The sequence below is a fragment of the Heteronotia binoei genome, chromosome 19 (assembly GCF_032191835.1).
Source record: "Heteronotia binoei isolate CCM8104 ecotype False Entrance Well chromosome 19, APGP_CSIRO_Hbin_v1, whole genome shotgun sequence".
Lineage (NCBI taxonomy): Eukaryota > Metazoa > Chordata > Lepidosauria > Squamata > Gekkonidae > Heteronotia > Heteronotia binoei.
Genome location: NC_083241.1, coordinates 5,803,698 through 5,821,463, shown reverse-complemented (window position 1 = coordinate 5,821,463; position 17,766 = coordinate 5,803,698). Strand labels below are relative to the sequence as shown.

General features: G+C 50.4%; 1 protein-coding gene across 1 annotated transcript in view; it reads left to right on the top strand.

The window, feature by feature from the left end:
- Nucleotides 1-11,260, top strand: part of RASL12 (RAS like family 12) — an 80,884-nt gene extending 69,624 nt beyond the window's left edge. Inside the window, exons 4-5 of the mRNA XM_060260095.1 lie at nucleotides 7,123-7,313; nucleotides 10,694-11,260. Coding sequence (XP_060116078.1) covers nucleotides 7,123-7,313; nucleotides 10,694-11,078 — 576 coding nt within the window. The 3' untranslated portion in view covers nucleotides 11,079-11,260. The remainder of the gene's footprint in view (nucleotides 1-7,122; nucleotides 7,314-10,693) is intronic.
- Nucleotides 11,261-17,766: the final 6,506 nt, after the last annotated feature.

Below are 17,766 nucleotides of genomic sequence, written 5' to 3'. Positions count from 1 at the left end.
CGCTGAGGCCCCTCCCCTCCCTGAACCCCCCCCCCCGACTTGACCTTTATATCTCCACGAATTTCCCAATCTCGAGTTGGCAACCCTTAAATGGGTGTAGCTTTTACTTGCTGCACCAAAACACCTCAAATGGAGGGCAGCTCTCAGGCAAACAGAGCAGGGTTTCTCCTAAAGCTGAAACCAGAGCACTTTTTAATTAGCATTCGAAAAAGCTGAGTCACAGATCTAATAAGCAAATACCAAAGCCAGCCAGCAGACACCCCCCCCCCCACCCCACCCCACCTGGAGAAGCAGAATTTGCTAACCTGGCATATCTCAGAGTTCCCCAGTCCAGCATGCACTGGCACAATGGGCTGTTCATGCGCTGCCAACCAAGCGCAAAGTATGTCCGATGGCTTGGGGGGGGGGGCGGGCATTGAAACAATAGACAAAAGGGGAGGGGGAGGTTGCTAACAGCTGGACTTTGCAGCCCCCTTTCCCTATGAGTAGGGTTGCCAAGTCCAATTCAAGAAATATCTGGGGACTTTGGGGGTGGAGCCGGGAGACACTGGGGGTGGAGCCAGGAATAAGGGTGTGACAAGCATCATTGGACTCCAAGGGAGTTCTGGCCATTACATTTAAAGGGACAGCACACCTTTTTAAATGTCTTCCATCCATAGGAAATATTGAAGGATAGGGGCACCTTCTTTTGGGGCTCATAGAATTGGACCCCTTGGTCCAATAGTTTTGAAACTTGGGGAGGTACTTTGAGGAGAGGCACTAATAATAATAATAATAATAATAATAATAATAATAATAATAATAATAATAATAATAATAATAGATTTTATTTATATCCTGCCTCCCCCGCCTCAGGGCGGCTAACAACATTTCACACAATTAACATAAATAGATAAAACTTTAAATTTAACAATTAAAAAGAAATTAAACATAAAAACCAGTTAATTAAGTTAAAATACATAATTCAAATTACATTAAATATATCTGGCAGCAATAAAATTGTTTGGCGCTGGTTCTGCCAGTTTAGATAGTTCCGTGATCGTATTATAGATGGCGGTTCTTTATTCTTAGCAACTCAGCAGTCGATATCGGCATAGGCTTGTCTGAAAAGGGCGGTCTTGCAGCTGCAGCCCTGCGGAACTGGTCAAGGTTCCGCAGGGCCCGCACTTCCTCCGGAAGTTGGTTCCACTAGATACTATATTGAAATTTTGGTGCCTCTACCTCAAGAAACAGCTCCCCCAGAGCCCCCGAAACCTCCAGATCAATTCCCCATTATACCCTATGAGAATCGATCTCCACATAGGGAATAATGATGTGCTCAGCAGACGTTTCCCTCCCCCCCCCCCCACGCACCCCCGTTTCTGGCGACTCTGAAGTGAGAGATTGGCCTCTCTACTCACGAGTTGCTGCCAACTTCTCCAAAGTAACACAGCCACACCATCTCAAGAGGAAGCCTTTCAATCGGAGACTGAAGCCTCCAGAGGTGGAAAGGCTCATGGTCCTCTGGGGGCGGGGGCTTCCCCCCACTGGCCAGCTGACTGGAAGCGGGAAGGAACCTGGGAAAGCGGAAGAACTCCCACTGGGACCTGGAGATTGGCAAGCCTAGACTCAAGGTTAGGATTCGTTTTAGGAAAAAGATGAGCCGTGGCAGTGTGTGCGATTATTAACGATGTGGAGCTCTTCACGCTCTCTCACACAACTTGGGACTTCATTCGGACATCACAACAAACTTGCGCGCTGTGGCTCAGGGGCAGAGCCTGTGGTTGGCATACAGAAGGTCCCAGGTTCGAACTCCAGCACCTCTAGTTAAAAGACCTGGCAGCAGGGGATGTGAAAGACCTCGCTGAGACCCTGGAGAGCCATGGCCGGTCCGAATAGACCATCGACGGACCAGGAGGTCTGATTCCGTAGAAGACAGCTTCATGAGTTAATCTGACACCAAATTAACAGTTGCATAATCCTGGTTAGAATCCTGGTTTACCCGTGAAGAAGAGCCCCGTGGCGCAGAGTGTTAAAGCTGCAGTATTGCAGTCCTAAGCTCTGCTCACGACCTGAGTTCGATCCCTGGCGGAAGCTGGGTTTTCAAGTAGCCGGCTCGAGGTTGACTCAGCCTTCCATCCTTCCGAAGTTGGTCAAATGAGTCCCCAGCTTGCTGGGGGGAAAGTGTAGAAGACTGGGGAAAATGAGGTTCCTTCCATCCTTCCGAGGTTGGTCAAATGAGTCCCCAGCTTGCTGGGGGAAAGTGTAGAAGACTGGGGAAAATGAGGTTCCTTCCATCCTTCCGAGGTTGGTCAAATGAGTCCCCAGCTTGCTGGGGGGAAAGTGTAGAGGCCTGGGGAAAGGAAATGCAAATCACCCCATAAAAAAAGTCTGCTGTGAAAACGTGAGAGCAATGTCACCCCAGAGTCGGAAACGACTGGTGCTTGCACAGGGGACCTTTCCTTACCTTACCTGTGAATGCCGGCGGGTGGATTCACTTCTGTTAGCCCCCCCCCCCGCTCTTCTCCCAACTAGGATTCTAAACCAAGTTTAATCCATATTTAGAATCCTGGAGTGCAGGAATTAAACTGACTTCCAGGTAACTGGCATATTTCCATTTGGCTGTCTGTCACAGGTTTGTTTCCATCAGGGGTTTCCCACTCGAGTGAGGGGGCATGAGCCCACGAACAGCCTGAGTTTGCACACCCCCCTGGCTTAACGCAGACACATTTGTGGCATCTGAAGGCCGCCCCCCCCCCCTCCCAGCACTGCATTGGGCTAAATTGTTAGCAGTCCTGAATTGTGCTTTTAAATCTTGGTTTATATGTTTTTATTATTGTTGTTCAGTTGCACAGTCGACTCCGACTCTTTGCGACTCCATAGACAAAGTCACCCCGGGCCCTCCTTTCTTCCACCATCCTCTGAAGTCTATATGTTTTTAGAAGAAAAAGAAGATATTGGATTTCTATCCCGCCCTCCACTCCGAAGAGTCTCAGAGCGGCTCACAATCTCCTTTCCCTTCTTTCCCCACAACAGACACCCTGTGAGGTAGATGAAGATATTGGATTTATATCCCGCCCTCCACTCCGAAGAGTCTCAGAGCGGCTCACAATCTCCTTTACCTTCCTCCCCCACAACAGACACCCTGTGAGGTAGATGAAGATATTGGATTTATATCCCACCCTCCACTCCAAAGAGTCTCAGAGTGGCTCACAATCTCCTTTCCCTTCTTTCCCCACAACAGACACCCTGTGAGGTAGATGAAGATATTGGATTTATATCCCGCCCTCCACTCCGAAGAGTCTCAGAGCGTCTCACAATCTCCTTTCCTCCCCCCCCCACAACAGACACCCTGTGAGGTAGATGAAGATATTGGATTTATATCCCGCCCTCCACTCCGAAGAGTCTCAGAGCGGCTCACAATCTCCTTTCCCTCCCCCCCCCCCACAACAGACACCCTGTGAGGTAGATGAAGATATTGGATTTATATCCCGCCCTCCACTCCGAAGAGTCTCAGAGCGAATCACAAGCTCCTTTCCCTTCCTCCCCCAAAAGAGACACCCTGTGAGGTGGGTGGGGCTGGAGAGGGCTCTCACAGCAGCTGCCCTTTCAAGGACAACCTCTGCCAGAGCTATGGCTGACCCAAGGCCATTCCAGCAGGTGCAAGTGGAGGAGTGGGGAATCAAACCTGGTTCTCCCAGATAAGAGTCCGCACACTTAACCACTACACCAAACCGGTTTAATTAAGAGCCAGTTTGGTGCAGTGGTGGTTAAGTGCGTGGACTCTTACCTGGGAGAACCAGGTTTGATTCCCCACTTCTCCACTTGCAGCTGCTGGAAGGGCCTTGGGTCAGTCATAGCTCTCGCAGGAGTTGTCCTTGAAAGGGCAGCTGCTGTGAGAGCCCTCTCAGTCCCACCCACCTCACAGGGTGTCTGTTGTGGGGGGAGAAGATATAGGAGATTGTAAGCCACTCTGAGTCTCTGATTCAGGGAGAAGGGCAGGGTATAAATCCGCAATTCTTCTAAACTAAACTATATGTTTTTTGTTTGATTAATTTTACATATTTTATCTATGTTGTAAGATGGGCTCTGTTAAGGAAACTAATACATGTTTTAAATAAATGGGATGGCCAAGCATAAAACTATGAAAGGTGTGTGGAGAGAGAGAACTTTTGACCCTTGGTGTTACCGATAAGTCAGTGGAAAGAAGAGACTCTGTTTCAGGGCAGGCCAAAGAAAGCACCTGACTTCATCATTGTGGACTGCAGAACTCCCTGCCACAAGAATATAGTCTATTACCCACTTTGAGGCAGGTTATCAGAAACTCTGTGTGGAAAAGTGGGCGTGCTTGGAACTGAAGAGAAAGGGTCCCAGCAATCATTAAGAGACTTTAAAACTATGCAGGTGTTTTTTTTTTGGTGGTGGTGGGGTGTTATGTTCATATAATGTTTATTTTTAAAAGAGCAAAAGGTAGTCCCCTGTGCAAGCACCAGTCGTTTCTGACTCTGGGGTGACGTCGCATCACGATGTTTTCTTGGCAGACTTTTTAATGGGGTGGTTTGCCATTGCCTTCCCCAGGCATCTACACTTCCCCCCCAGCAAGCTGGTACTCATTTTACTGACCTCGGAAGGATGGAGGGCTGAGTCAACCTGGAGCCGGCTACCTGAACCAGCTTCCGCCAAGCTCAAATTCAGGTTATGAGCAGAGAGCTCAGACTGCAGTACTGCAGCTTTACCACTCTGCACCACGGGGCTCATATTTAAAAGACATTTAAAAAATAAGTCCAAGGCAGATGGTCCCACAAAAGTAAAAAATATACTTTAATATTTGGTTGAAAGTTTCCTGTGCATTTCTCCAACAGGCATCTTCAAGGGAATCCGTACATATTACAGTTTGATTTTCTTAAAGCGACGCTTTATTGATTTCCATAATTTTCACAAAATAACCATTGCTATAACATTATGAGAACTCAGTATTGCATTTGTGTACTATATTACAGATCCCCCTAAAGAAACTTGTTGGTGAAACACGCGGGGAATTTTTAGCTGAGTACTAAAATTTTATTTTATTTTTTTCTTTTATTTTACTTTCGCCATCAGCTGTGGCTGTAATTTTTATCTCCTGTGCCAGTTTGGTGTAGTGGTTAAGTGTGCGGACTCTTATCTGGGAGAACCGGGTTTGATTCCCCACTCCTCCACTTGCACCTGCTGGAATGGCCTTGGGTCAGCCAGAGCTCTCTTATCTGGGAGAACCGGGTTTGATTCCCCACTCCTCCACTTGCACCTGCTGGAATGGCCTTGGGTCAGCCAGAGCTCTCTTATCTGGGAGAACCAGGTTGGATTCCCCACTCCTCCACTTGCAGCTGCTGGAATGGCCTTGGGTCAGCCATAGCTCTCTTATCTGGGAGAACTGGGTTTGATCCCCCACTCCTCCACTTGCACCTGCTAGCATGGCCTTGGGTCAGCCATAGCTCTGGCAGAGGTTGTCCTTGGCAGCTGCTGTGAGAGCCCTCTCCAGCCCCACCTACCTCACAGGGTGTCTGTTGTGGGGGAGGAAGGTAAAGGAGATTGTGAGCCGCTCTGAGACTCTTCGGAGTGGAGGGCGGGATATAAATCCAATATCTTCTTCTTCTTCTTCTCCTGGCTTGGTGCTACCCAAAAAGCCCTGCATGAAACAATGGTGACATCAGGGGTGTGTGGCCTAATATGTAAATGAGCTCCTGCTAGGGTTGCCAATCCCCAGGTGGGGGCAGGGGATCCCCTGGTTTGGAGACCCTTCCCCCGCTTCAGGGTCGTCAGAAAGCGGGGGGAGGAGAGGGAAATGTCTGCTGAGAACTCTATTATTCCCTATAGATATTTATTCCCATAGAAAATCATGGGGAATTGATCCGTGGGTATTTGGGGCTCTGGGGGGGCTGTTATTTGGGATAGAGGCACCAAATTTTCAGTATAGCATCTAGTGGTTCTCCCCAAAATGCCCCCCAAGTTTCAAAAAGATTGGACCAGGGGGTCCAATTCTGTGAGCCCCAAAAGAAGGTGCCCCTATCCTTCATGATTTCCTATGGAAAGAAGGCATTGAAAAGGCGTGCCGTCCCTTTAAATGTGATGGCCAGAACTCCCTTTGGAGTTCAATGATGCTTGTCACAGCCTTGATCTTGGCTCCGCCCCTAATGTCTCCTGGCTCCACCCCCAAAGTCCGCAGATATTTCTTGAATTGGACTTGGCAAGCCTAGCTCCTGCTGGGCTTTTCCTACAAAAACAGCCCTGCTGCTGGCCATTCAAAAGGGAAGGGTCAGGAAAGGTGGAGCGTACTTTGCTTGGAGCTGACAGCTTTCCTTGAACTCAGCCTACTGGAATGCTGGGAACCGATGTTCCCTCTAAGCTGCAGAGGCTTGTTAGCAAAAATTCTACATTGTGAGCAACTGGCATTAACGCTGTGAGCTGCTGGCATTAAAGTTGTGAGCTGCTGCATAAATTAGTGTGCTCTGGGGCCATTTTTCCTGAGCGAAGACAAAAATACGCGAGCTAGGGTTGCCAAGTCCAATTTAAGAAATATCTGGGGACTTTGGGGGTGGAGCCAGGAGAAATTAGGGGTGGACCTAAGATCAAGGCTGTGACAAGCATCATTGAACTCCAAAGGGAGTTCTGGCCATCACATTGAAAGGGACGGCACACCTTTTCAATGCCTTCCTTCCATAGGAAATAATGAAGGATAGGGGCACCTTCTTTTGGGGCCCATAGAATTGGACCCCCTGGTCCAATCATTTTGAAACTCGGGGGATATTTTGGGGAGAGGCACTAGATGCTCTACTGAAAACTTGGTGCCTCTACCTCAAAAAACAGCCCCCCCAGAGCCCCAGATACCTGCGGATCAATTGTCCATGATTTTTTATGAGAATAAATCTCCCTAGGGAATAACAGAGTTCCCAGCAGACATTTCCCTCCCCTCCCCTCCCCTCCCCCCGCTTTCTGACGACCCTGAAGCGGGGGGAGGGCCTCCAAACCGGGGATCCCCTGCCCCCACCTGGGGACTGGCAACCCTGACGTGAGCCGGAGGTTAAAAATTGGTGAGGTGGCTCAGGCGAACTCAGCTTACAGGGAACACTGCCGGTGACTATTCCTGATGATGCGTTTCTCCTCTAGGATGCCCCAGTAAGCTGTGAACGCTACCTGAACTGGGCCCATGCCTACCTGGTGGTCTACAGCATCGACAACCGAAAGAGCTTTGAGGGCTGCCAGCTGTACCTGGATGTCCTTGCGCTCCACTCGAAAAACACCCCGCATGAATCCCCGGTTCTCCTCGTGGGAAACAAGCAGGACATGGAGCAGTACAGGTGAGGAGGAGGAGGAGGCTACAGGAGAGGAGGTGGTTGCACGGGAGGAACAGGCGAGTTCGGAGAACATAAGAGAAGCCATGTTAGATCAGGCCAATGGCCCATCCAGTCCAACACTCTGTGTCACATAAGAGAAGCCATGTTGGATCAGGCCAGTGGCCCCTCCAGTCCAACAGTCTGTGTCACATAAGAGAAGCCATGTTGGATCAGGCCAATGGCCCATCCAGTCCAACATTCTGTGTCACATAAGAACATAAGAGAAGCCATGTTGGATCAGGCCAATGGCCCATCCAGTCCAACATTCTGTGTCACATAAGAACATAAGAGAAGCCATGTTGGATCAGGCCAATGGCCCATCCAGTCCAACATTCTGTGTCACATAAGAACATAAGAGAAGCCATTTTGAGTCAGGCCAGTGGCCCCTCCAGTCCAACACTCTGTGTCACATAAGAGAAGCCCTGTTGGATCAGGCCAGTGGCCCATCCAGTCCAACACTCTGTGTCACATAAGAACATAAGAGAAGCCATGTTGGATCAGGCCAGTGGCCCCTCCAGTCCAACACTCTGTGTCACACAGCGGCCAAATATATATATATATATACACACACACACACACTGTGGCTTATAGCCACTGATGGACCTGTGCTCCATATTTTTATCTAACCCCCTCTTGAAGGTGGCTATGCTTGTGGCCGCCACCACCTCCTGTGGCAGTGAATTCCACATGTTAATCACCCTTTGGGTGAAGAAGTACTTCCTTTTATCCGTTTTAACCTGTCTGCTCAGCAATTTCATCGAATGCCCACGAGTTCTTGTATTGTGAGAAAGAGAGAAAAGTACTTCTTTCTCTACTTTCTCCATCCCATGCATTATCTTATAAACCTCTATCATGTCACCCCGCAGTCGACGTTTCTCCAAGCTAAAGAGCCCTAAGCGTTTCAACCTTTCTTCACAGGGAAAGTGTTCCAGCCCAACGTGGTACCCGCGTGGGCACCATCATGGTTGCCAGGCCTCATTTTGGGCAGGAGCTCATAGGAGCAGAGCTCTGGAACCGCTAAATTTTATTGTGCTCTTTCTTTCTTACCCCCAACCCCCCAATAATTGCTTTTGGACTCCATTGTTCGACCCCGCCCCCCCCCCCATGAAAATTCTGCTGTACTCTAAGATTTTACAAACTTTCTCATATTTTTCCCCACGGGAAATGGGAAAATAACCAAAACACATAAAGCAGAGAGATGGAAATCTTCCTCATGCCACTACGGCCGCATAGGAGAAAGTCATTTAAAAAGTATGATGGGAGTGAGGTTTTATGATGGCAGTTATAAATCAAGAAGCATTTTAGGGGAGATGCTGAGCTGATCTAATTGAGTCCACCTTCCAATGATGTCAGGGGTGTGTGTGGCATATGCAAATGAGTTGTGCTAATGAGCTTTCTACGAAACGACCCCTGAATAGATTGCATGTTTTTGTCAGGCGATCCACAAATTCACATTTGAGTTCTTTCAGAAGTCTTGGTTGCATGGCATCTGGGCCTGGTGATTTGTCAGTTTTTAATCTGTCCATCAGTCCCAGGAGCTCCTCTCTCATCACCTCAGTCTCACTCAGGTCTTTCAATACCTCTCCCCAAATTGGCGGCTCTGGAGTGGGTAAACACTCTCCCATCTTTGAGACTGAAGATAGAAGGGGGTGGGGAAGGATTCAGCTTCTCAATCATTTCCCTCTCGTCCAGGGGTTGTTTTGTAGAAAAATTAGCATATACCGATTACCCCAGCTAAAAGCAACCCAATTCAAGAAAGGAGAGCCCCGGGCAAGCGAGGCCTGCATGGGCTGACTAGCAATCCAGCCAGCTCAAGCAGGCCTCGCTGGCCCACGGCTTTTCTGGGCCACCACCACCACCCCAGTCAAAAGGCCAGCAAGCCACCCGACACCGAAAAATCACATAAGAAGTGAAGAAAGGGTGACACGGGCTTCTCTAAGGGTTAATGAGGGCTGCTGGGGGCATCGCAAAGCCTTTGGTGGCTGGCTGGCTGGCTGCCCGCTCTCTGCACCTCCTATTTAGTGGACAAGGTAGGTAGGGAGGAGGAGGGGGAACCCTCAGAAAGGTTCAGGAGCTTCTGTGAGCTCCTGCTGAATCTGAGGCCTGCTCTCGTCCTTCAGTAATCCTTTTACCCCTGCCTCCTTGGCTGGTTTCCTGCTACTAATGTACTTGAAAATCTTTATATTTTTTTATCAAAGATTTCAGGTTTTCACGGCTGGTAACATCATTAAGGTTTGTAGAATCCTTCAGGCTCAAGTGCCGTGTTCTACTGGAGAAAGTTTTTCTTCCAGACGTTTCGTTCTCGGCTGCGGAGAACATCCTCAGTGGCGTTGCAGCCGGAGCAGGTGCTCTGACCTTCTTGGCTGATGTGCATTGAGGGAGGCCAGGGCTGCTGGAGAGCTGCTATTTCTAGGCTGGAGGGGGTGTGGTGAAAGGGCAATAGGTTTGTGGATGTGCCCATTGTTTGGTGGGGCTTCCAAAGGGTGATTAACATGTGGAATTCACTGCCACAGGAGGTGGTGGCGGCCACAAGCATAGCCACCTTCAAGAGGGGTTTAGATAAAAATATGGAGCAGAGATCCATCAGTGGCTATTAGCCACAGTGTGTGTGTATATATAAAATTTTTTGCCACTGTGTGACACAGAGTGTTGGACTGGATGGGCCATTGGCCTGATCCAACATGGCTTCTCTTATGTGTGACACAGAGTGTTGGACTGGATGGGCCATTGGTCTGATCCAAAATGGCTTCTCTTATGTTCTTATGTTCTTGGAAGGGTAGTGATAAGGAAATTGGCTGTTGAATGTGACCATTGTTCTGTGTTAATTGCTGGGAGGGTTGGAAGGGGTGCGAAGATAAGGACGCTGGTTGTTGACTGTGCTGATTGATCTGTGTTATATTTTTTGCTGTGCATTCTTCACAGTCCTTTCATGCCTGCCTGATCACCAGCTTGCATTTCATTTGCGAAAGCCTGTGTTCCCTTTTCTCTCCCTCACTCAGACTAGCCTTCTACCACTTAAAGCCGGGGTGGCCAAACTTGCTTAATGTAAGAGCCACATAGAATAAACAGCAGAGTCGCAAGCAAGGAAGGACGGCAAATAGATGGGAGGGAGAAGTGGAAAGAAAGCAACTTTAACTTTACGTGCATTCTCCAAGCCGTCAGCTGGCTTGGCGAAGTGATTTGAAGAGAGAAATGCCTTCTCCGAGCCAGCTGATGGGGTGGTGGGGGCTTCAAGAGCCACACAAGATGGGTGAAAGAGCCACAGGTGGCTCCTGAGCCACAGTTTGGCCACCCTTAACTTAAAGGCATCCTTCTTACCTTACATTTCTGGATACCTTTTCCAGGCAGGTCACCAAGGCTGAGGGAGCGTCTCTCGCCACCAAATATGGCTGCTTGTTCTACGAAGTCTCGGCCTGCCTCGATTTCGAGTCCGTGCAGCACGTGTTCCACGAAGCTGTCCGAGAGGTGAGGCGGGAGACGGAGCGGCACGTGGCCATCCGCCCCCTGTTCATCCTCGAGGAGAAGTCTCCCCTCCACCTCCTCCCGCCAGCCGCCGTGGCCTCCAAGCACGCCTTGGCCAGCTGCACCTTCAACACGCTCTCCACCGTCAACTACAAGGAGATCCCTTCGGTGGCCCAAGCCAAACTGGTTACGGTGAAATCCTCGCGGGCTCAGAGCAAGAGAAAGGCCCCGACGTTGACTTTGCTGAAGGGCTTTAAGATCTTCTGAGGGGCGCCAGCTCCGTGGCACTGTGGACCGAAGAGGAAAGGAGCCCCCGCCAAGGGACTGCACGGAACCCTGGCAACAACTTGGCAGCCATTTTGGAAACCGAGGTTCTGCAGGTTGTGCGGCTGTGGTCCTGCAGCAAAGCACTCTGGGAGACGGAGTGGACTAGACTGCAGGCAATCTATGGATGAGAAGACCCTCCAGGTCAAACCAATGATTTCTATCTACCAACCACATTTGGGCCCCAGCCATGTAGCCTGACTCTACCTTGGCAACAAGCGAACAGAACAGTTTCCTGTATCTCAGTCCATCTAACTAGTTAGACTAGGTCAGGAAATCTCTCTCTCCTCTTCCTTATCTAGAAGGGAGTTAGGGTTGCCAAGTCCAATTCAAGAAATGTCTGGGGACTTTGAAGGTGGCGCCAGGAGACTTTGGGGGTGGAGCCAGAAGCAAGATTTTGACAAGCACAATTGAACTCCAAAGGGTGGTCTGACCGTCACATTGAAAGGGACCGCACACCTTTTCAAGGCCTTCCCGCCATTGGAAATAATGAAGGATAGGGGCACCTTCTTTGGAGGCTCATAGCATTGGACCCCCTGGTCCAGTCCTTTTGGAGGGTGTTTTGAGGAGAGGCACCGGATGCTATGCTGCAAATTTGGTGCCTCTAACTCAAAAAGGCCCCCAGATACCTGTGGATCAATCCTTCATTATTCCCTATGGGAATGGGTCTCCATGGAGAATAATGGAGTGCCCAGGAGACATTCCCCCCCCCCCCTTCTGATGACCCTGAACGGGGGTGGGCGTCCAAACCGGGGGATCCCCTGCCCCCACCTGGGGATTGGCAACCCTAAATGGAGTTCCTTAAATAAAAGTGCTCATGTTGGTTTGCACTAGGGTTGCCAGGTCTGTGTTGGAAAATACCTGGAGGCTTTGGGGGTGGAGCTAGGAGGGGCGAGGTTTGAGGAGGGGAGGGGCCTCAGCAGGGGACAATGCCCTAGGGCTTGGGTGTCAAACTCATCTGTTATGAAGAAGATGATATTGGATTTATATCCCGCCCTCCACTCTGAAGAGTCTCAGAGCGGCTCACAATCTGCTTTCCCTTCCTCCCCCACAACAGACACCCTGTGAGGTAGATGAAGATATTGAATTTATATCTCGCCCTCCACTCCGAAGAGTCTCAGAGCGGCTCACAATCTCCTTTACCTTCCTCCCCCACAACAGACACCCTGTGAGGTAGATGAAGATATTGGATTTATATCCCGCCCTCCACTCCGAAGAGTCTCAGAGCGGCTCACAATCTCCTTTATCTTCCTCTCTCACAACAGAAACCCTGTGAGGTGGGTGGGGCTGGAGAGGGCTCTCACAGCAGCTGCCCTTTCAAGGACAACCTCTGCCAGGGCTATGGCTGACCCAAGGCCATGCTAGCAGCTGTAAGTGGAGGAGTGGAGAATCAAACCCGGTTCTCCCAGATAAGAGAGCTCTGGCTGACCCAAGGCCATTCCAGCAGGTGCAAGTGGAGGAGGGGGGAATCAAACCCGGTTCTCCCAGATAAGATAGCTCTGGCTGACCCAAGGCCATTCCAGCAGCTGCAAGTGGAGGAGTGTGGAATCAAACCCGGTACTCCCAGATAAGAGAGCTATGGCTGACCCAAGGCCATTCCAGCAGCTGCAAGTGGAGGAGTGGGGAATCAAACCCGGTTCTCCCAGATAAGAGAGCTCTGCCTGACCCAAGGCCATTCCAGCAGGTGCAAGTGGAGGAGTGGGGAATCAAACCCGGTTCTCCCAGATAAGAGAGCTCTGCCTGACCCAAGGCCATTCCAGCAGGTGCAAGTGGAGGAGTGGGGAATCAAACCCGGTTCTCCCAGATAAGAGAGCTCTGGCTGACCCAAGGCCATTCCAGCAGCTGCAAGTGGAGGAGTGGGGAATCAAACCCGGTTCTCCCAGATAAGATAGCTCTGGCTGACCCAAGGCCATTCCAGCAGCTGCAAGTGGAGGAGTGGGGAATCAAATCTGTTCTCCCAGATAAGAGAGCTATGGCTGACCCAAGGCCATTCCAGCAGCTGCAAGTGGAGGAGTGTGGAATCAAACCCGGTTCTCCCAGATAAGAGAGCTATGGCTGACCCAAGGCCATTCCAGCAGCTGCAAGTGGAGGAGTGGGGAATCAAACCCTGTTCTCCCAGATAAGAGAGCTCTGGCTGACCCAAGGCCATTCCAGCAGCTGCAAGTGGAGGAGTGTGGCATCAAACCCGGTTCTCCCACATAAGAGAGCTCTGCCTGACCCAAGGCCATTCCAGCAGGTGCAAGTGGAGGAGTGTGGAATCAAACCCGGTTCTCCCAGATAAGAGAGCTCTGGCTGACCTAAGGCCATTCCAGCAGGTGCAAGTGGAGGAGTGGGGAATCAAACCCGGTTCTCCCAGATAAGAGAGCTCTGGCTGACCCAAGGCCATTCCAGCAGCTGCAAGTGGAGGAGTGGGGAATCAAACCCGGTTCTCACAGATGAGAGAGCTCTGGCTGACCCAAGGCCATTCCAGCAGGTGCAAGTGGAGGAGTGGGGAATCAAACCTGGTTCTCCCAGATAAGAGAGCTCTGGCTGACCCAAGGCCATTCCAGCAGGTGCAGGTGGAGGAGTGGGGAATCAAACCCGGTTCTCCCAGAGAAGAGAGCTCTGGCTGACCCAAGGCCATTCCAGCAGCTGCAAGTGGAGGAGTGGGGAATCAAACCCGGTTCTCCCAGATAAGAGTCTGCTCACTTAACCACTACATCAAACGGGCTCTCCAGTTTGGAGCTAGGAGGGGTGAGGTTTGAGGAGGGGAGGGGCCTCAGCAGGGCACAATGCTCTAGGGCTTGGTTGTCAAACTCATCTGTTATGTTATGAGGACTGGATCCGACATAAATGAGACCTTGTCAGGCCGGGTCATGTGTGTAATAAAATGTAATGCAATGTAGCGGAGATATAAACTTTATAAAGGACACAGACAAACACAAAGATTTAAAAAAAAAAACACTTTAAACAGCCTTAAAACATTAGCATTCATTGGTCTTAAAAGGTACTTTCTTTTTATCTCTCCCAGGGGATCCAGGGAGCTGGGCAAAGGAAGCTCTGGCTCTTTCCTTCCTTCTTCAGGGACCAGGAGGGGGAGGAGCCCCAGCCAATAGAAGGAAGAGCGGTTTGGCTCAGTAGCTCTGCTGTGCGTTTGAGAGAGCCTGCTCTCCCTCCCCCCCTTCTTTTCCAAGGGAGAAAGCCAATAGAGAAAATAGAAGCCTTGCTCTGTAGCTCCTGTGTGATTGAGCAAGCCTTGCAAAGCAAGCTGCAATGCAGAAGGAAGCAGGAGAGAGGGAGAAGGAAGCAGATGACTGGCAATTGCTGCGGGGCCTGATGGGAGCCCTCTGAGGGCCTGATGTGGCCCCCAGGCCACATGTTTGACACCCCTGCTTTAAGGCTTTCCCCAGGAACTCAGAAAGCATTTCACAGCGGAATAACTCAAGGCTGTGTGAGTTCTTCAGTTGAAAAGTGAACATATGAAGCTACCTTATACTGAATCAGACCCTGGGTCCATCAAAGTCAATATTGTCTACTCAGACTGGCAGCGGCTCTCCAGGAGGTTTTTCACGCCTACTTGCCTGGACCCTTTTTAGTTGGAGATGCCGGGGGCTGAACCTGGGACCTTCTGCTTACCAAGCAGATGCTCTACCACTGAGCCACAGCCCCATTCATGGCTCTCCAGGGTCTCCAGCTGAGGTTTTTCACGCCTTTTTGCCTGGTCCCTTTTTAGTTGGAGATGCCGGGGATTGAACCTGGGACCTTCTGCTTACCAAGCAGATGCTCTACCACTGATCCACAGCCCCATTCATAGCTCTCCAGGGTCTCCAGCTGAGGTTTTCCACGCCTACTTGCCAGGACCCTTTTCAATTGGAGATGCCGGGGATTGAACCTGGGACCTTCTGCTTACCAAGCAGATGCTCTACCACTGAGCCACAGCCCCATTCATGGCTCTCCAGGGTTTCCAGCTGAGGTTTTCCATGTCTACTTGCCTGGATCCTTTTCAGTTGGAGATGCCGGGGATTGAACCTGGGATCTACTGCTTACCAAGCAGATGCTCTACCACTGAGCCACAGCCCCATTCATGGCTCTCCAGGGTCTCAAGCTGAGGTTTTTCATGCCTACTTGCCTGGACCTCTTTTAGTTGGAGATGCCGGGGGCTGAATCTGGGGCCTTCTGCTTCCCAAGCAGATGCTCTGCCACTGAGCCACAGCCCCATTCATGGCTCTCCAGGGTCTCCAGTTGAGGTTTTTCATGCCTACTTGCCTGGACCTCTTTTAGTTGGAGACGCCGGGGGCTGAATCTGGGGCCTTCTGCTTCCCAAGCAGATGCTCTGCCACTGAGCCACCGTCCCTCTCCAGGCCCCACCTAGAGGCTGATCAATCCTACAAAAAGTGATGTTTTCTAAATGTCAATTCATTATTTAGGGTGAATGTGAGATCGTGTGCAGACCTGGGCAGCAGGATGTGTCTTGGAAAATGACAAAGGATGCTTTCCAGCGGCCGTAAAAATTTAGGCGCCTGCGTCTTGAGAACAAAACTCGTGTCCCAAAGAACCCAATAAGACAGGCAAGTTGAGCAGGCCCAAAGTTTCTCCCTGTGCCGGTTTTTATTCCCAAATCTGCCCCCCCCCCCGCCAAGACATCTGGCTTCTGCTAGGCGAATTAATTGATGCAAAACCAATGCATGCTTTTTCTACGTTTGCTGTCGACGTTTTCTAATCATCTGGATGTGTTTTTCTCTGGCATGGAAAGAGCTAGCAGAAAGGAAAATGTGGAGGTGGAGCGCATATGCCATTGTGCGCGTGTGCGTGGACACGGCACATCCCAATGAAACAAAAGTACAGTGCTCCTTGCTTTCGGTTTTAGCAGGCCACAACAAAGAAGACGAGAGATTGTCAGACCTGAAGTGCTCAGGAACAGGAGGCTAGCTGGAGGGGGCACAGCACCTCCTTGTGGAAGAAGAGTGCATTTCCATTGCCTCTTTGTACACCCAAAGCACTGCACCCATCAACATTGTCTTTTGAATGATGCTTGCACAATCCCATGGGATCCTGGCAAGCAGCACTAGTTACCAACTCTGGGTTGAGGTATACCTGGACATTTGGGGGAGGACCCACAAGACATATCATGCCAATGATGCCATAGTAGAATCCATCCTCCAAAGCAGCCATTTTCTCCAGGGCAACTGATCTCTGTTGTCTGGAAATCTGTTGTAATTCCAGAGATCTCCAGGCCCCGCCAGGAGGCTGGCAAGCTTATGCAGTCCTAAATCCAGGGGTGGCCAAACTGTGGCTCTTTCACACATATTGTGTGGCTCTCAAAGCCGCCACCACCCTATCAGCTGCCTTGGAGAAGGCATTTCATTCTTTAAATCACATCCCCAAGCTAAGCCAACTGACAGCTTGGAGAATGCGTTTAAAGTTAAAATTGCTTTTTTTCTACCTCTCTCTCCCTCCCTCCCCATCCCCATCTATTCCCTCCCTCCCTCCCTCCCTCCCTCCCTCCCTCCCTTCCTTCCTTCCTTCCTTCCTTCCTTCCTTCCTTCCTTCCTTCCTTCCTCCCTCCTTCCCTCCTTCCCTCCCGTCCTTCCTTCCTTCCTTCCTTCCTTCCTTCCTTCCTTCCTTCCTTCCTTCCTTCCTTCCTTCCTTCCTTCCTTCCTTCCTCCCTCCCTCCCTCCCTCCCTCCCTTCCTTCCTTCCTTCCTTCCGCAGCTCTCAAGCATCTGACATTTATTCTCTGTGGCTCTTACATTAAGCAAGTTTTGGCCACCCTGAGCGTGACTCAGTGGTTGGAGTGTTGCACTAGGATCCAGGAGACCCAGGTTCGAATCCCCACTGTGCCGTGGAAGTTCACTGGGGGACCTTGGGCCAGTCTCCAAGGGGACTGATTCGGGCTGTCAGGTCCTCTCGTCATTGTGGTGGGGTGGGGTTGGAGGTAGGGTTGCCAAGTCCAATTCAAGAAATATCTGGGGACTTTGGGGGTGGAGCCAGCAGACTTTGAGGGTGGAGCCAGGAGCAAGGTTGTGACAAGTGTAATTGCACTCCAAAGGGAGTTCTGGCCATCAAAAGAGTTTCTGGCTCAACATTAGGAAGAACTTCCTGACCGTTAGAGCGGTTCCTCAGTGGAACAGACTCCCTTGGGAGGTGATGGGCTCTCCTTCCTTGGAGGTTTTTAAACAGAGGCCAGATGGCCATCTGACAGCAATGATGAATTTAGGGGGAGGTTTTTGTGAGTTTCCTGCATTGTGCAGGGGGTTGGACTAGATGACCCTGGAGATCCCTTCCGACTCTATGATTCTATGATTCTATATTTCAATGCACACCTTTTAAATGCCTTCCGTCCACTGGAAATAATGAAGGATAGGGGCACCTTCTTTGGGGGCTCACAGAATTGGACCTCCTGGTCCAATTTTTTTGAAACTTGGACAGTATTTTGGGGAGAAGTACTGGATGCTATGCCAAAAATTTGGTGCCTTTATCCTTTTAAAAAAAACAGCTCCCCAGAGCCCCAGATACCCACGATCCGCAGATCAATTTTGCATTATACCCTATAAGAATCGGTCTCCATGGGGAATCATGGAGTGCCCAGCAGACATTTCCCTCCCACCCCTCCGCTTTCTGATGACCCTGAAGTGGGGGGAGGGCCTCCAAAC